This window comes from Hypanus sabinus, chromosome 9, assembly GCF_030144855.1.
Source record: "Hypanus sabinus isolate sHypSab1 chromosome 9, sHypSab1.hap1, whole genome shotgun sequence".
Classification (NCBI taxonomy): Eukaryota; Metazoa; Chordata; class Chondrichthyes; order Myliobatiformes; family Dasyatidae; genus Hypanus; species Hypanus sabinus.
This window is the reverse complement of record NC_082714.1, coordinates 46,958,594-46,977,811: the sequence shown is the minus strand read 5'-3', so window position 1 is coordinate 46,977,811 and position 19,218 is coordinate 46,958,594. Positions and strand designations below refer to the sequence as shown.

Sequence of the window (19,218 nt, the reverse complement as noted above, 5' to 3'; positions counted from 1 at the left end):
ACCTCACACACCCCTCATACAAACTCTTCACCCTCCTGCCACCTAGGAAAAGGCACCGAAGCATTCGGGCTCTCATAACCCGACCTCATAACTGTTTCTTCCCCGAGCCATCAGACTCCTCAATACCCAGAGACTGGACTGACACCAACTTACTGCCCTCTACTGTGCCTATTGTCTTGTTTATTTATTGTAATGCCTGCACTGTTTTGTGTACTTTATGCAGTCCTGGGTAGGTTTGTAGTTTAGTGTAGTTTTTGTTTTGTTTCTTGTAGCACCATAGTCCTGAAAAAGTCTCGTTTTTACTGTGTACTGTATCAGCAGTTATGGTCGAAATGACAATAAATAAGTGACTTGACTTGAACTCTGTTATAGACAAACTCTCATTCAAAGGCAGCAAAACTAAAGGGCTGATTGTTGTCTTCAGGACGGGGAGGATGAAATTACAATGGAGAGAGGCAAAGCTTTAAATTCCTGCGTGTTAATATACTGGATGATTTTTCCTGGGCCATCACATAGATGTGATCATAAGCCATGTTGATGTTATGGCCATAAAAAGTTCATCAATGCCTCTAGTTCCTCAGGGGAGGTAAAGAAGTTTAGCATGTTCCCATCAATCATAATCATTTTTATTGATGCACTGGAGAAGATTATTTGGTCTTGGTATAGCCAGTTCTGCACTTGACCGCAAAAAAACTGCAGATTTGTTAACACAGCTCAGCGCATCATAGGAACCAGCCTCTGCTCTATGGGCCTTCGATACTTCTCTCTGCCTCAGTAAATCAGCCAACATAATCAAAGATCCCACCTACCCCTGACATTATCTCTACCCCTTTCTCCCATTGGGTAGAAGATGCAGAAGCCTAAAAGCACACACCAGCAGGCTCAAGGACATCTTCCACCCTAATATTATTGGACTCTTGAACAGACCTCTTGTATAAGATGGACTCCTGGCTTCAAAATCTACCTTATTATGACCTTACACTATCATTTACTCGCATTGCATTTTTGGGTAGCTTTTACTTTGCACTGGCACTGTTTTACCTTATTGTTGCTCAATGCACTGTGCTATGATCTGTATAAACAACATGCTACACAAGCTTTTCACTGTATCATTAATTAACTAATACTAAAATAAGAAAAGCATGTCAACATCTTTACCCTACTAGGAGATTAATGAACTGTTAACAAACTCATACAACATACTGTTGGAAATATCTTGATTAGTTGCATCATGATGCAAATATTTAGGAACACATGAAGCTGCGGCGAGTAGCGGACTCTGCTCAATACATCACGGGTACAACCCTCCCCACCACTGACAGCATCTACAGGTGCTGCCTCAAGAGGGCAACATCTGAAATCAACGATCCCCATCTTTTCGCAGCTACCATCAGAGGCCTGAAGTCCTACACCCCCAGGTTCAAGAACAGCCACTGCCCTTTTACCAGTCAGTTCCTGAACCAATCAGCAAGATCGTAATCACTATAGTCTAGCAATACTAAAATGGATTTTTTTTATGTTTTATGTTAGTGTATAATTTACATTAATTTTTCTCATGAATGCTGCTTACAAGATGTATCCTTGTGATGCTGCCATAAGTCTGTCACTGCACTTGTGCATACGACAATAAACTCAACTTTGACTTTGCAGGTTGAAACATGCACATTTAAACTCTTTGGAAGAACTTAAGCCATAATCTTCAAGGCCATAGCTAATGAATCTCAGTAGTTTACTTTTTGGCTGGGCATCTGGGCTACACATTTCTTCCATTCTGACTCCAAATTCAATTTTATGCAGGACCCAGTGATCATCACAAAGAAAGTATGCAATACAACATCAGAAGTTTGACTTTTTCCATTTGTAATTCTTAACAAGATATCGGGATCCTTCAAATAAATTTCAATCACTCAATTAAATGAGGAAAACAGCATGAAAGACACTTAAATACATGTAGAAGTATCAGGAAAAAAAAACTGTCAGCTATTATGTACAATTGCAGATTAAAATGGCCTAACTACCACTGAATTACAACTTAAATGAATTTCGATAAACATTATCAGATATCTTAATTATTGCTGTAAGTTCAGTTTTCTGCAGAAGCATTTTGGTACAACTAAAAATGCATTCTTTCAAAACTTAGTCTGTAGCTGCCATGCAGCAATTTTAATCTCTCCACCGATGTCCACATCCTGGGTTACAGCACTTATAAAATGTGGTCATTGGTTCATCAGCAGATCTGGTTTGTATTTGCATGAAATATGCCCGAGGATGTTCACATTTGGGACATGGTTCTGCATAAAATGGAGAGAGAAAATTAATCTTCTTAAAGAAATAAAGTCTATGTTCAGCAGTTGAAGCTCATCTACCTCTGCATGAATAACGATACAGAAGTATCATTAAGCCTTACATGATTCTATCGATGTAATTGCAAAACAAATTATCCTTCACCCACTGACCAGTAAATTAAAAGGATTAGAGGGAGAAATGGGATAATGCAAATCTCTAACATGAAAATCCTAGAGAAAAGATTGCAAAACATATAAATAGAAGAATATGAGTACAAGTAGAAAGCCTCAAGCACAAAATAGAGAGAAATTCCCCACCCTTTTCCTTCATTGCAATAAAGGAAAAAAAAACATGATTTAACACTTTACATGTTCATGTGTTTCAACAAATAATAATCATTCTTTTATTGGCTACAGTGGAGCAGCCGATATATGCCCACCACGATAGCACCACAGTTAGTGCGATGCTATTACAGCTCAGGATTTTTCGGAGTTTGGAGTTCAATCCCAGCATCTTCTTTAAGGAATTTGTATGTCCTCCCCATGGAATATGCAGGTTTCCTCTCACAGTCCAAAGACTACTAGCTAGTTGGTTAATTGGTCATAGCATATTATCCCATGATTAGTCCTATAGTCTAGGTTAAATTTGGGGTTGCTGGCAGCAAGGCTTGAAGGACCAGAAGGGCCATGCTGCATCTCTAAGTAAATGAAGAAAGCTCAGGAACAAAGCTGGGTCAACAGTTCTTTTTCCCAGTGATATAAATTGAGAAATTTATAAATTGATAAATTACCGAGACACTAAATGAATTTTCATGCTCTTGAGCTATAATATTTTACATCCTACCTGAGATTTAACATAACATCTGGAAGGTGGCTATAGCCACTAAATATTGAACCTATATTATTTGAAATGATATTTAAATCGAACTTGAACAAATAGCATTCAACTTTAAATTGTCAAATTTCAGGAATGAAAAGCTTGAAAAGAAATAGATCTCCAACATAGATTGATTAAACTTTCCATTTTGGAGATTTTAAAAAATCTACACGCCCATTAACTAAATGTACAAGTATCCAAATGTAAAGTCAACACAATTAAATTTTGTTGAATACATTGATTTAGAAATATTCAAATAAAAATACTAAAACATCATATAGCTACAATGTATGTAGCAGCATTCCTTCTGAATTGCTGTTAAAACTCAGGATATCCACAATAAAATTATTTGTAGTTCTTCATGTCAAATATGACTTTGTTAGCACATCATACCTGCCGTAGAGTCAACGTTTTCCCAAGCTGCAGCACCACCTAAAACATCATCAACTTCTTTCAGCTTGGGATATTTTCTGTTGGTTACCTTCAAAACAAACAAGCAAAATAACAAACATCGTTCAACATGTAAGCATAGTCTAAATCGGAGGAAGTACAAATAAAGCCTCAATCACAAATCAGCACTTCTTCCCCCAAACCTCTATGCTACATATTAAACCCATGAATAGAATGTGGGCTAAAGTTTAACTCAATCTGAAATTCACCAGTCTCCTTATTTCCTCTCAACTCCCTATCCCCACTCCTCTCTCGTCCCTTTCCAGTTCATACTCCATTCGCCCTCCCCAGTACTCCCCCATTCTATTCTCTCCACCCCTTTCCAACAATGCCACCTCTCTCCCCCACCTCCAATACCACTCCTCACCCCACAATATCACTTCCCTGCACATCCCATTTCCCTCCCTCTGTTCTTCACACACCACATATTCCCGCCCTTCAATCTTCCACCCAGATACTCCCTCCGCTTTCATACTTCTTCCCACCCCTTCCCCTCCATGCTCTCTCTCCTGCCTCCTCCTCTCCCTCCATCCCCTCTCACATCCCTTCCACTCCTCTTCTCCATTCCTCTCTTGCCTCCTCCCTCCCCTATCCCTCTTCCCCACCCTCTTCTACTTCCTCCTCATCTCTCTTCCCCACTCCCCCACCCCTCTTCCCCTTCCTTATCCATCTTCCCTTTCCCCCTCTCTCCCAACAATTGCCCCATCGGTCCCATTGTCAGTTCTTCTCCCTCCCTCCCCTCACATACCAACACTTCATACATCCCCAAATCCTCTAATTCTTAACTACCCCAAAACCCTTCCCTGCCTTACTTTCCGAGTAATGTTGTGGACATAAGGACAGGTGTTACAGGCGAACCGGTAACACTTCTGTCCCTCTTCCACAATCAGGACATTCCCACACGTCGGACAGAACAGCAACATTGTTCCAGTGCGCCTCCAAACTGCATCCTCCGGCGAACCCCGTGCTCGGATATTAGTTCCGTCCCATGCTGGCGCACGGCCTGGATTCTCGACGAACAGATCCGCCGGAGAGGCTTAAAGGTTGCACTTGTACCTGGTGCAATGGTGGATATGGTTTTATTCTACTCTCACGAGTGAGTTTGGAGGTGTGTAGTTTGTCCTTCGCAAATGGTGAGTGACGGGAGGTCAGATGAAGTGGAGAGAAGGACTGACGGGGTGAAGAAGATATGCAAAAAATGTGGGAGTGGTTGGGGATGCAGAAGAGGAAAAGTAAGGGCTGGGCTGCGAGGGGAGGGTAAAATAAGGTTATGGGGTGAGGAGAGTCGGGTGTAGAAGAACAAAGGAGGAGGAGATTTGGGGCGGGTAGAAGAAAATGAGGATTGGACAGAGGACAAACGAGAAGTCTGCAGATGCTGGAAATCCAAACAACACTCATAAAATGCTGGAGGAACTCAGCAGGCCAGGCAGCATCTATGGAAAATAGTACACAGTCGACGTTTCGGGTGGAGACCCGTCATCAGGACTGGAAAAAAATGAGTATTTAAAGCAAGAAGATGGATGGATGGAGAGAGGGGAGGAAGAAGTACAGGGTGATAGGTGGGGGAGAGTGAAGTAAAGATCTGGAAAGCTGGTAGGTAAAAGAGATCAAGAGCTGGAGAAGGGGGAATCTGATAGGAAAGGGTAGCTGACTGGATAAAAGGGAGGATGGCTGTTGGAGGAACGATGGATGGAGTCATGGGATGTTTGAGATTAGTTGAGGGAATATGTATTAGAAATCATTGCTTGGTTAATGATGGAGGTGAATACTGGAAGGTTAGGAGGTGCAGAGTGCGCCAGATGGATGGAATGTGTCTTACCAATGTGGACTGCACTGGATACAGTAGGTGACCTCAAAAAGACTCGGAGGTGAAGTTTTCCCTCACCTGGATGGACTGTTTGGGGCCCTGAATGATGGTGAGGGAGGAGGTGAAGGAGCAGGTGTAGCATTTGTCCCACTTGTAATGGTAGGTGCCTGAATGGAGGTCTGTGGGGAGGGAGGACATGGAGAAAGGAGTCATTTAGAGAACAATCCCTGCAGAAAGTGGAGAGTATTGGGTGGGGTGGGGAATATGTGATATGAAAAAAAGAGAAAGGTGAAAGGGGATAAGTGAGAGAGAATAGGTAGGCATTCTGAGGAGGCAGAGTAGGAGAGGGCAAATGTGGAAGGTAAATTGCGAAAGGGGGAGGAGTGAGTAGGAGAGGAATGAACAAGGGAAGACATAGACTGTAATAGGGGAGATAGATGGAATAGCGGGGAAAAGGGAGGGAGAGACAACAGGAATGGGAGAATGATGAACGGAACTGGGGAGTGGAGATGGTAGTAGGAAGGAAAAAGTGGGAGGGAATGAGGTATGGACAACGAGAGTAAAAAGGGGAGAAAGGAAGTAAGAGAGGCACTGGAGAAAGAACAGAAGGTGGGCTGAAAGGAGGAGGAAAGAGGTTAGAGAAAGGGATTTTCTTGAACAGACTGAATGAACAAACACACAAATGACAGGAAAGGCGGGGAGGAAAGAGGACTCAAGCAATGGAGGAACAACAGACATTAACATTGGAGACAATGAGATGGAGATGGCATTGGACTCCTGTGAAATTCAGGGAGAGGACCAATAGAGAAAGACTGCAGACCAACATATAGAAGGAAAAAAATCCAGTTCTACACAATGCAGTGGGTGTGAAAGTATTTAAGACCCACAATGATCCTTCACTCCCACTGTAGCAACCACTTGTTCCTTTACTTTTACCCGGGTTTTTGATTTAGACTGATTGAATTGGAAGTTCAAATTAGGTATAAATCATTCCTCTGTTCATATGGTGGGGGGGGGGGGGGAAATAAGACAATATTTGATTTCATTAAAATGACAACATTTATACAACAAGTTAACAAAGTTATCATGATTAGTTCTGTATTTTTGCTGTATATGTGGAAGAATGGAATTGTATGGCTATTTGGAAAAATGCTAACTTTTTGGAGATTTTCTGATCCAGTTTGAAGAGCTGCTGATTTGGGATGACTGATGAAATTAAGAAGGAATCTCCATCTGTCAGCATTAAGGAGGAAGAAGCTGTTGCAATTTATAGTCAAGAGAAAGCAGCAGAGGAGGATGAAGAGTTATCACATGCAGAAATCTTGGACCTATTTCAGGAAGGTCTGGCTATGATAGTTCAGGATCCTTTGCTATGTGATCTGCCTGTACAGGTGTGTATCTTGAAAAGCACCACGACCTAACCTCAGCCTTTTTAATATATCGTTAAATTCAAAAATGTGTTTTTATGATGGGGATGGGAATCTTGTTGATACTGCTGAACTGTGATAGGTGTCTTTATGATCTTTATTATGGACTAAAACAGCAGTATCTGAAGAACATGATTTTAACAAAATGTGCAACAGATATTCTTTGTATTGGCTACAAAGACAAAATTGTCTCCAGCACATTTAGTTTAAATTCAGTAATCTCAGTAGAGACAGTGATAAAAATATTTGATCTTTAAAAAAAAACAAAGCAATGAAGGGAAACTGCAACTGCAAACTGCAAATATTTCAATGAAGTATTTTGGTTACTTTAAAAAATTTTCAGTTGAGAATGTTAATATACTGTTAAGTATATCAGGACAAGCTGGATTCTTGGCTCTATAATTAGGGAAAAAAAACCAAAAGTTAAGAAGTCATATTAAACCTTTATTACCCAGACATAATAATTGCATAGAATTACAGCAGAACACTTTGGGGAAAATGGCATCGAATTGGGTTTGTCATGGATTTCACAGTTGTTTGGTCTCAGTATATATAATTAAATTTGCTGTGTAGATACAATAGTCAACAATCAGAAAGACTTACAGATGAAGTGTTGCCTCACCTGGAAGGATTGTTTGCAGTCCTGAATGGTGGTGAAGAAGGAGGTGACGTATCAGAGTCAGGTCAATTATCACTGACATTTGTTGTGGCAGGAGCAAGACCTAAACAGCATTATAAATGACAAAAAGTACAACTGACAAATAATGAGGAAGTGTTCTTGGGCTCCCGGACTGTTCAGACATCTGAAGGTGGCAGGGAGAAGCAATTTTTTATACATAGAGTGTACCTGTACCTCTTCCTCAAGGTACAGGTACACTCAGTGCAAAGAGGGTATGTCCTGGATGGTGACGGTCTTAAACGATGCATGCTGCCTTCTTGACCGCCTTCTTGTGCCCATGTCTGAGTCTACAGCCCTCTGCAGCTTCTTGCAATCCTGTGCACTGGAACCTCTGTACCAGGTCAGAACATTCTTTAGTGTTCTACCTTTTGTAGAACTCTGGAAGAATCTGGTGACATGCTAAATCTCTTCAAACTCCTATTGAAGTAAAGTCATTATTGTTATTGATAACGTCAATTTTGTTTTTATTCAGGTTACTTTGGAAGAGATAAATTCACAGATAGCACTTGAATATGGGCAGGCAATGACTGTGAAAGTAAAGAAAGGAGATGGTGAAATTATGCGTAAGTGTTTTTTTTCCTTATTATTAAGCCTACAGCTGTGACTTGTTGAGAATAACTATCTTGTTACTGAAAATTAAACCTTCTGGGGTAAGTTGAGGTAAAAATGCTATCTATGAGTGAATCCTAGGGAGCTCAAATTGTAAATCAGAGAGTAAGGTAATTTCTGATTGCCTTTCCATTCCCATCTTCATTTAAAAAGCAAAGAAATTGAAGGAATAGAGTACAGTGGTCCATTATATGAAGGGTGATCGTCACTACCTAGCTCTTGTACAGAAGAAAGGAACTGTGCTCGACCTTGCTAGCAATCTGCTTCATAAATCTCTCCCCCCTCCCGCATGTTGGGAATGGCGAGGGCGGAGAACCAAGGGTGGGATGTAGGGGGGGAGAGTGGGCCCAGACACACCTAGCCCGAGACCCCAGGCAAAGACATTTGTTTTCAAACAATTGGTTTATTGATCAGTGCAGAATGTCTCTTTAGTGCTTCCTGCTCCCTCCCCCTTCCCATTCTCAGTCCACAAAAGGGACCCATATCAGAAATGGGTTTATCGTCATTCACGTATGTCATGAAACTAGATTTTTGCAACAACAGCAGCAGTATGGTGCAATACATAAAATTACCTCAGTAATGTGCAGAAGTGTTAGATCCCTAGCTAAGAGTAACACCACCAATCTACTGGCCTATAACCTGCCTGTCTGCAACATGGAAGCTCCTGTCAGGCATCATTGCCACCAAGCTGGGGGCGTTGCTGTTGATGGCTGCACAAGAGCAGGTGCTGATCACAACAGCAATAGAAGCAGCAGTCTATCACACCAGAGAAGATCCAAGATGCAGAATGTGCAAAGAGTCTGCTAAAACCATCCAGCACGTAGATGCAGGCAGGGACAGCAAACACTGAATGGCACAACCAAGTTGCAGGAATTGTGTACAGGACCATCTGTGCTGAGTATGGATTGGACACTCCCAAGTCCAAATGGGAAACACCCGAGAAGGTAGTGGAGAATGACAGAGCTAAGATCCTGTGGGTCTTCCAGATAAAAACTGGTAATCAGGTACTGGCCAACCAACCTGACATAGTAACACTGGACAAGGAACAGAAGAAAGTGATAGTGATAGATGAGGCAATCCTGAATGACAGTAACATCAAGAAGGAAGAATTTGTTGGAGAAATACCTGGGCTTGAAAGAGCAGATAGATATGGAAGGTTAAAGCCAGAATAATCCCAGTGGTGATGGGAGCACTTGGAGCTGTGACACCTGGACTGGGAGAGTGGCTCCAAGAAATCCTGGGGACTGAGATATCTGAGATATCGGTCCAGCATTACTATGAACAGCAAGGATACTGCACCGAACCCTCAAGCTCCCAGGCCTCTGGTGGAGGACCCGAGATTGAAGGGAAAAAACACATACGCGCCACCCATAAGGAGTAAATTAGGAATTAATGGTGTAGCCCTCTCATCGAGCTTGTATGCAAACTCAGCTCGTTAACAGACTCTGCTAACAGCCATGTGACTGTGTGGTGAGAACGCCACCTTTCATAAACAATATGTTTAGGATCATGGAACAGATGGAACATAATGAAGGGAAGCGCATGGTCGTGACCTTTGGTAGAAGGACAGTGGTACAGAAGGCAAATGCAATGTTAGCATTCATTTTGAGAGGACAAAAGCAAGGATGTAATGCTGAAGCTTTATATGATATTGGTCAGGCTGCACTTGGAGTATTGTGACCATCTTTGGGCCCCTTATCTGGAGGAACATTGTTTTTACTGTGTACTGTACCAGCAGTTTATGGTCGAAATGACAATAAACTTGAACTTGATCTGAAAGATGCGCTAGCGTGGGGAAGTGTCCAGAGGAGGTTCAAGAAAATGATCCCAGGAATGAAAGAATTAACATTTGAGGAGCATTTGAAACTTGCTGGAGTTTAGAAGAAAGAGGAGAGATCTCATTGAAATATATCGATATTGACCGGCCTAGATCGAGTGAATGTGGAGAGGATGTTCCCTATTGCGGGGAAGTCTAGGACCAGAGGGTACAACCTCAGAATTGAGGTATATCCATTTAGATTCGGGATGAGGAAAAATTTCTTCAGCCAGAGGGTGGTGAATCTGTGGAATACAATGCTGGATATGGCTGTGCAGGCCAAGTCATTGGGTAAGTTTAAGTGGAGGCTGGCAGGTTCTTGTTTAATCAGGGTGTCAAATGTTATGGGGAGAAGGCTGGAGAATGAAGTTGAGAGGAATAATAAATCATCCATGATAGAATGGCAGAGGAGACTCTTTAGGGCAAATGGCTGAAATCTGCTCTTATGTCGTAATGATCCATCCCCCTTCTCGTAGTTATCGATGGAGGAATTCATGGAATTCATTCAGAGTATGCTGCTGTGTCTTTTGATTGACTCTAAATGAACAAAGTCAGCACAGAAACCTAGTGCAGATAATGAATTAACTTCATACAATGCTTTTGACAATTTCATCTTCCAAATCTTCATTTTCATTGTAACATTCAAGATGATTGTCAATACCTTCAACTTCTTCATAGTTGCAAGCTTGTTGAAATAGTGAAATCATTTCATTTTCACTCATGACCATTTCTGGCATCTACAAGCCTGAATTCTTGTGAGCAAAACAGTTCTGAATTGTCTTACTTTTTTCTCGTCAACTGTGTTTCTCACCGCTGTGGAACAACAACACATATATAACTGGCGCTATTTAAAATCTGTTTGTTCTAAGCACAGTGTAGCATCTAACTGGCCACACAAGCGTACATGACTGATGTTAATTGGCAACTGTTCAGCAACAGTCTCCTGTCCTATTTAACTAGCCTAGCATCCCAATTAAACAAAGGGAATCCCAGCTGTTTTCTTGATTAGTTTTTGTTTTTTAGGAGTTGTCCTAAGTGAGCTGGTTCCCTGATTAACCAATGGCCCAATTAACTGGAATCCAATATTCTGAATCAGAATCAGTTTTACTATTTCAGATATCTGTTGTGAAATTTGTTATTTTGCAGTAGCAGTTCAGTGCAATATATAAAAATTACTGTCAGTTATAAATTACGAAGATTAATAAATAGTGCAAACCAATGAGGTAATGTTCATGGACTGTTCAGAAATCTGATGGTGGAGGGGAATAATCTGTTTTTAACATTGGATATGGGTTGACAGGTTCCTATACCACCTCCCTGATATGTATATGTTACAAGACCACATAATCCATACCTTCTCTTTTCAGCTGTTGTTGTAATTCAAAATGAAACTGTCTTGGATTTGAAGAAAGCTATTCAGAGATATGTCCAACTGAAGCAAGAACGAGAAGGAGGAACACAATACATTAGCTGGTAATTATTCCTTGCCATTTACTATGCTAACTTCTGGAGCAATGCAGCTACATCTATCGTTGAGGACATGATGAAATTAATGATATTTGTCACTTAAGTCTTGCCTAACGTATTTCAGTTTCTCACTAGTATAAATATCACCAGATGAGCTGTTCAAGAAGTAATGGCAGAATTATAAACACAGGATTTGACAGATGCTGGAAATCTTGAGCAACACACACAAACTGCTGAAGGAACTCAGCAAGTGAGGCAGCATCTATGGTGAGGAATAAACAGGTGACGTTTTGGGCCAAGAGCCTTAATTAGGACAAAAATCATTGCAGGATTATATATTTTAATTTGTTTAGTAATATGTGGAGAAAAATGGACTGACCTTTAAATATTATCATCAATTGTGCAATGTTGCAAATGTCAAGCCTGCTTTGAAGTATCCAGCGATCTGGGTGCAAATTGCTCCCAAAATAGCTCTAATTGTAATTTAAAAAAATCTTTAAAGGACCACTCAAAACTATTTGCATATTGCTGAAAATAAAATCTGTAAGCCAGTACATTAGCAATCCATAGAAATGGACTCTTCAGCTCATCATATCTGTGCCGAAGTTTTTGCCCATTTACACAATCCCTCTTGCTGCATTAGAATCAAATCCTATTACACATTCCCATTTCAGATCATGCTTTGAAAAACCTTTGCTTTAAATATTATACTTTCATATATTGATTAATAAATAGATGCAGATCTGATTCAAAATTGAATATAAGAGTGATTTGAATCTAGAAAGTTTTAACACTTGAATACTTTCTAACTTTGTGCCTAAAAACACACTTAATTTTTAGACTTTGAAGACAACTACCACTGGAGGGAACTTGTCATAATTTGATGTGAGGATATGGTTGACATCTCTAGCATTTAATCTTATGTTCTCATGTCCATGTCCCTGACTCTTGGGTGAAAATTTATTAAAAAAGCAGGGTAAATCTTGTTTAGCAACTTGATTGAGATTGTTGATCATCTAAAGAAGAGTGTAGGTGAAGATATTGCTTAATGCATGGACTTTCCAAAGTTGCTTGATAAACTACCACATACAATATTTGTCACAACGTTTGTAACAAGGCTACAAAATTGACTATGACATAGAAAATAAGAACTGGTGGGTTGCTTAGGATTGAACATCTGGACCACTTGTTTTTGTTATATTATGATACAGCATCAGTGAATATAGAATTGAGACAGGTTTTTTATAAACAAATAAAACATTTATTAAACACTGCTCAATAAAAAAAACCCAAAAGTAAACAAACGACTAACTTAACCGGAAGTTAACAGCTATACGGCAACACGAACAGTTCTTAAAGCGATAAATGTGATCACAGTTCTTAAAGCGATAAATGCGAAAGTCCAAATGATTTACACAGTCAATTAGGAGAGACTTTCCTGAAGTAACAAGTTGCTCAACGGTGTGAAGATACTGCTGATCCCAGCCGAAATATGCCTTGCCCAAAGGATTTACGATGAAGGAAATTTAAACGTATTAAAGGCACTGATCTTCCTTGGTGAATAACCCTGCTCCAGCCCTTTCTGCTCTTATAGCAGGGACTATGACTATCTCAGATGCAGGTTATTATCTCTTCCGAATGAGGATTCAATAAGGGCGATCCTGTATTACTGCTGACGACACCAACTTTACTCGATTCTTCAGGTTTTCCGCACTTCAGTAAATTTCACTCTACGACTGGACTGCAAAGGTAGGAATCAAAATTGGCAGCATTGTGGTGAACTCTGCTGGCAATAACCTTTGAGACTTGAGGCAGAAAGTAAAACTCCACTTTAAAACAAAACTGCATCATGAGATGAATACGCAGCATAACAGAGTCACTGACGAATTAAACGATGAACTGACCTGCGTCACAGCAAGGCTTTCCCCTTTTATACCTGTTGATAAAGGCCATCACATGACCTCTCACTGGCGGGAAAATTACATCACTCCACCATCACATCATGCTCAGCAGAGACTCAATTACATAATGGTCATGTGACAGTCACAAGCTACCCACGGGGTATGTAACAGTTATATGTGACTGACTTGAAGTTTGTAGATGATGTGAATCTTCGAAGGAGAATAAAGAGTGAAAAATATCATGACCAGACTTTTGGAGCATGTAGTTAACTTGGTTAAATGGCTGAGTATTTAGCAAATGAAATTCTACAGAGAAAATTGCAAGTTGAAATAGAGATAATGCAAGTTTAATCTGTACCATTTCATTGAAGAATAAAGAACAGAAGAACCAGTGGATATTTACAAATATTTGCAGTGGAAGGACTGCTTAATGCTACCGTTAAAACACATTGGATGTTGGCTTTAAAATTAGAAATGCAGAATATAAAAATGAGGAAGTTATATTACCTCTATGTGAAAAGTTGGTGGACCACAGCAAAAGCATTGCAACTAATGTGCGCTGCTGTCTGAAAAGGATGTGAAGTTGTTGAAGAAGGCACGGATCAAAGCTACGAGAAAGTCTTTAAAGAAATGAGGCTTATTAAAGCAGGGGTTCAGAACCTGGGGTCCATGGACTCCTTGGTTAATGGTAAGACTCCGAGGCATAAAAACTTGGAATCCCCCGACTTAAAGGAATGCAGAGTTTTCAGTTGTTTTGACCAATGAAGCCTCAGAGAAGATTTGGAATAGGTGAGAAAATATGAACACTACTTTTTTTTGGCTGAGGCGTTAGTAACTGTAGATTATAGTGACGTGTGTGTATATAAAAAAAACACCATCATTGTTTCACATAAATAAGTGACCATACATTCCTGTTCCTCTTGAGAGTTATGATATGAGTTCTGTATTCAGAAAATTATCTTAGTAATATTCAGTAATTGTAACCTACCCATTCCAGGGAACTGCATGTGTTTAAAACTGCAATCCATATAAAAGCTTGAATCAGAAAAAATCATTTCATAGAATCACACAAAGAAAATAGCTGTTTAGCCCACAGAGAAGGATCTGACCAGTTCTCTGTACATTCTTCATGGCTGTGCATTCATTTTTTCTTTTCAGCATTTATCTAATTTTGTATAATTAACAAAATGAAGAGAAACGTTCGTTTTTCATGCTGCTTAATATAATCTTGTTGGCATGTAGAAGAAGAACTGAAAGCAGTGAATTCTATCATAATATTTCATTCTGAATTGGAGTTTTCTTGATGCTTTTACATTGTGTTTTTAGGAAATATATCTGGCAGACGTACCATCTGACTTTTAATGGAGAGAAGCTAGCTGATGATAATATGAAACTCAAAGAGTAAGTATGAATAAATTTAACACTATGACATTTTCCTCGTGTGCCTGATGCTTGGTGAGTTCTTTTATAATAGTGTTTTATAAAATAAAGCTCAAAGTTATAAAGTCATGGAGCACCATAGCGCAAAACAGGCCCTTTGGCCCATCTAGTGCATGCTGGCCTGATCTTCTGCATCGTCCCATCTACCTATACCTGGACCATATCCTGCCAAGCACCTCCTATCTGTGTACCTATCCAAGCTTTCAAATGTTTGCAATTGAACCCATGTCTACCACTTCCACTGGTAGCTCATTCCATACCCACACCACCCTCTGAGTGGCACACACAAAATGCCAGAGGAACTCATCAGGCCAGACAGCATCTATGGAAAAAAGTACAGTTGAAGTTTCGGGCCGAAACCCTTCGGCAGGACTGGAGAGCAAATGATGAGTAGATTTCAAAGGTGGGGGGAGGGGAGAGAGAAACACCAGGCGATAGGTGAAACTTGGAGGGGGAGAGATGAAACAAAGAACTAGGAAGTTGATTGGTGAAAGGGACAGAAGACCATTGAAGAAAGAAGAAAGGTGGGGGTGGGGGAGGAGCACCAGAGAGGCGATGGGCGGGCAAAGACATAACATGAGAGGGGACAAGGGGATGGGAAGTGGTGAAGGGAGGACTCGAGGCATTACTGGAAGTTTGGGTTATTGATGTTCTATGGACTTGGACCCCAAGATCCCACGGATCACCCACACTGTTAAGAATCTTGCCATTAACACTGTATTCGGCCTTCAAGTTCAACCTTTCAAAATGAATAATTTCATACTTTTCTGGATTGAGCTCCAACTACCACTTGTCAGCTCACCTCTGCATCCAATCGATGTCCCATGTAACCAGAATCAGGTTTATTATCATCGGCAAGTGGTGTGAAATTCGTTAACTTAGCAGAAGCAGTTCAATGCAATACATAATCTAGCAGAGAGAAAAAAAAATAAAATAAAACATAATGAGTAAATCAATTACATATATTGAATAGATTTTTTTTAATGTGTGAAAACAATACTGTATATTTAAGAAAAAAAGTGAGGTAGTGTCCAAAGCTTCAATGTCCATTTAGGAATCAGATGGCAGAGGGGAAGAAGCAGTTCCTGAATTGCTGAGTGTGTGCCTTCAGGCTTCTATACCTCCTGCCTGATGGTATCAGTGAGAAAAGGACGTGCCCTGGGTGCTGGAGGTCCTTAATAATGGACGCTACCTTTCTGAGACAATGCTCCCTAAAGATGTCCTGGATACTTTGTAGTGCCCAAGATGGAGCTGACCAGATTTACAACCTTCTGCAGCTTCTTTTGGTCCTGTGCAGTAGCCCCTCCTCATACCAGACAGTGATGCAGCCTGTCAGAATGCTCTCCATGGTACAACTATAGAAGTTTTTGAGTGTATTTGTCAATATGCCAAATCGCTTCAAACTCCTAATAAAGTATAGCCGCTGTCTTGCCTTCGTTATAACTACGTCGATATGTTGGGACCAGGTTAGATCCTCAGAGATCTTGACACCCAGGAACTTGAAGCTGCTCACTCTATCCACTTCTGATCCCTCTATGAGGATTGGTAACCTACGACATCTGCAAGCTTACCTACCCACCCTTCCATTTCCCATGTAAGTCATTTATAAAAATCAGGGGTTCCAGAACAGATTTTCTGTGGAACGCCACTGGTCACCGACCTCCAGGTTGAATACGTTCCATCTACTTCTATCTTCTGTGGGCAAGCCAGTTCTGAATCCATGCAGCCAAATTTCCCTGGATCCCATGCCTCCTAATTTTAGGGACGTTGAAGTACTAATGACATCAATCACAATTTTTGCATCTTTCCAAAATCTGCCTCCCGATTCACACCTCAGTGTCTTTGTTGCTATTAGGGAGGGGTGGTGGGGGGTTGGTTCTATAGAATACATCCACTAGAATGGTTGCTTCCTCCCTGTTTTTGATTTCCACACACAGACTCAGTAGATGATCCATCCACCCTTTCTGCAGCTGTGATACTATCCCTGATTTAGCAATGATGTCTTTTACCTCCCTCCTTGTCCCTTTTGAAATACCTAACCCCTGGAGCATCCATCAACCATTCCAGCCCTTGTGACAGCCAGGTCTCTATAATGGTTATATCCAGACCCATGCTCTCAGTTCATTGCTCTGGTTTCTGATACTTCTCTCATTAAAATAGCCACATTTCAACCCTTCCATGTGAAATTATGCCCTTTCCACTGACTCTCCTTCCTCACAGTCTCTACGATCTGTATCTACTATTATAGCAACTGTCCCCCTCCTCTGACCTCATACACCTACCAAGCTAGTTAAAACCCTCCCGAACAGCTCTAGCAATTCTACTCACACTGATATTGGGCAGCCTCAAGTTCACACGTAACCCGTCCCTTTTGTACAGGTCATACCTTTCCCAGAAGAAATCCCAATGATCCACAAATCTGAATGTCTGCCTCTTACACCAAAACATCAGCCATACATTCACCTGCCAGATCATCCTGTTCTTGCCCTCACTGGCATGTGGCACAGACAGCAATCCATAGATTGCTACCCTTCAGTTTCCTACTTAACTCTCTTTATTCTCTCCTGGGTTTCATTCCTTTCCCAGGCTATGCAGTTGGTACCAATACATACCAAAACATCCGGTTGCTCATCCTCCTTAAAAATGCTGTGGACCCAATCTGAGACATCCCTGACCATAGCACTGGAAGTCAACATGCAATCATGTCCGTAAAATTTCTGGTCTGTTCCTCTAACTTTCGAATCCTCTGCCATCACTGCTCTCCTCCTCTCCTTCCTTCCTTTCTGAGCTAGAGAGCCAGACTCAGTGTCAGAGGTTTGAATGCTGTGGCTTTCCTCTGCTAGATCGTTCCCTACCCCCTCCCCAACATTGTCCAGTGTCCTGACTGGCATTCCCACTGTTCTAATGGCTTGCATAGTCTCAAACCTGCCAAAGTGCAGTTTCCTTGTTACACCTCATAGTGGCTCGCTCGATGTCAAGTCTATTTGTCCCATTGTTTCCATGTGGATAATATTGTCAAGTGGCTATTAAATGATAAGAGATGTGATAACAGATTGTCTAAAATAGAATAAACATCTGTCATATGCATGAATGATTCACCAAGATGGCTCAAATCAAATATTGGATTCAAATTGAGGTAGGTGGCACAATGACTCAGCTAGTGGAACAACTGCTTCTCAGCTTTGATCATGACTTCCTGTGCTGTCCTTGTAGAGTTTGTGGAACCCCTTGTGAGTTTTTCTACGTGACTTTTTCCCCATGTGCTCTGGTTTCCTCCTACATATAAAGCCATGGATTGGTAGGTCAGTTGGTCATAGTAAATTGTGTGTAGATGAGTGGTAGAGTTGTAAAGGGCTGGGAGTTGATGGGAACATGGGGAGAATAAAATGCATCAGGGTAGAATTTAGATGTGACGTTTAAAGGTTGGTGCTGACTTGTTTATAAACTTTGAAAAGAAATGTTAGCTGAACTTCGTTGTAGTTTGATGTTGTGTGACTGGATCAGTAGTTGAATGTTATTCATTTACCAATTAAATAAATTAGAAATACTAGTAGAAAATCCTCTTTTATTCACTAAAGGCTTTAGGGTTAATACCATTCCTGCCTTTGTGTTTATTTTGTTACACAGAAGCCAAGGCCAACAATGAATGTAACAATTGTTAAGAAGGAACAATATACTACATAGTACATTACTGGTTTCAGTTGGCTCTTCAGTTTTCCTAGCATGCTTAGTAAAAAAACTCAAGTGCACACTTTTCATTCTAGTTACGGAATAAGGAATCGAGATGAAGTAACCTTCATAAAGAAGCTCCGTAAAAAATAAAAGGTTGGTGTGTTGTCAATGAATGTGTAACATTTATTTTGCATGTAATAAGAGAAAGCTTTTATAAGGTATTGTATCTCTGCCATATTTTACTCAAGTAGTTGTCAGAAAGCAGTCCTTGGCTAGAGGTTTTGTCAATGTTTCATGTCTCAAAGGAGTTATTGTGCCTACCAAAGCATCTGGTCCACACCTCATTGGCTCTTCGCACAACCATGGAACATTTGGACAGCAGAGATGCATACATCAGGATGCTCTTTATCCATTACTGCTCAGCATTTAACACCATCATCCCCTCAAAACTAATCAGTAAACTCCAAGACCTGTGCCTCAATACCCCACTTGTGCAATTGGATCCTGGATTTCCTCACTTGCAGACCCCATTCAGCTCAGATTGGCAAAAACATCTCCTCCATATTATCCGTCAGAACACGAGAACCACAGGGACATGTGCTTAGGCCCCTCTGCTCTACTGGCTTTACACCAGGGACTGTGTACCTAAGTACAGCTCCAACAGTGGTTTGCTGATGACACCACTGTTGTGGGTTATATCAAATGTGGTGATGAATCAGCATCCAGGAGGGAGTTTGAACATTTGGCTGAGTAGTGTTTCATTTGGCTAGTTGTGACAGAGTGCTCAG

The 19,218-nt window shown here is 40.8% G+C and overlaps 2 protein-coding genes and 1 long non-coding RNA gene across 6 annotated transcripts in view; 1 reads left to right on the top strand and 2 right to left on the bottom strand.

Annotated features, from left to right (window-relative positions):
* Nucleotides 1–1,843: 1,843 nt before the first annotated feature.
* polr3k (polymerase (RNA) III (DNA directed) polypeptide K) lies at nucleotides 1,844–4,674 on the bottom strand. The gene is made up of 3 exons (XM_059979609.1): nucleotides 4,425–4,674; nucleotides 3,556–3,643; nucleotides 1,844–2,291 (listed from the first exon to the last, which is right to left on the bottom strand). Exons 1-3 carry the CDS (start codon nucleotides 4,533–4,535, stop codon nucleotides 2,164–2,166), a joined length of 327 nt encoding a protein of 108 aa, XP_059835592.1. The 5' UTR covers nucleotides 4,536–4,674; the 3' UTR covers nucleotides 1,844–2,163.
* snrnp25 (small nuclear ribonucleoprotein 25) overlaps nucleotides 4,591–19,218 on the top strand; it is a 16,939-nt gene continuing 2,311 nt past the window's right edge. Inside the window, exons 1-6 of one of the 3 annotated variants that reach the window (XM_059979606.1) lie at nucleotides 4,591–4,720; nucleotides 6,600–6,810; nucleotides 7,998–8,088; nucleotides 11,318–11,423; nucleotides 14,645–14,719; nucleotides 18,523–18,583. In XM_059979606.1, coding sequence (XP_059835589.1) covers nucleotides 6,622–6,810; nucleotides 7,998–8,088; nucleotides 11,318–11,423; nucleotides 14,645–14,719; nucleotides 18,523–18,580 — 519 coding nt within the window. In that variant the 5' untranslated portion in view covers nucleotides 4,591–4,720; nucleotides 6,600–6,621 and the 3' untranslated portion in view covers nucleotides 18,581–18,583. Of the gene's footprint in view, nucleotides 4,746–6,599; nucleotides 6,811–7,997; nucleotides 8,089–11,317; nucleotides 11,424–14,644; nucleotides 14,720–18,522; nucleotides 18,584–19,218 lie in introns of all 3 variants that reach the window. The other 2 variants (XM_059979608.1, XM_059979605.1) reach the window with 2 other exon arrangements.
* Nucleotides 11,441–19,218, bottom strand: part of LOC132399354 (uncharacterized) — a 26,811-nt gene continuing 19,033 nt past the window's right edge. For both annotated transcript variants that reach the window (XR_009513969.1, XR_009513968.1), the window contains exons 2-3: nucleotides 15,561–15,667; nucleotides 11,441–13,158 (exon numbers count right to left, since the gene is read on the bottom strand). This is a non-coding gene — a long non-coding RNA (uncharacterized LOC132399354). The remainder of the gene's footprint in view (nucleotides 13,159–15,560; nucleotides 15,668–19,218) is intronic.

Excerpts from the sequence above, each read along its gene's own strand:
- polr3k (XM_059979609.1), bottom strand. The coding sequence starts at position 4,535 with ATGTTGCTGTTCTGTCCGACGTGTGGGAATGTCCTGATTGTGGAAGAG. Across the intron at positions 3,644-4,424 it reads TCCACAACATTACTCGGAAA|GTAACCAACAGAAAATATCC; the intron begins GTAAGGCAGGGA and ends TTTGTTTTGAAG. Across the intron at positions 2,292-3,555 it reads AAACGTTGACTCTACGGCAG|AACCATGTCCCAAATGTGAA; the intron begins GTATGATGTGCT and ends CATTTTATGCAG.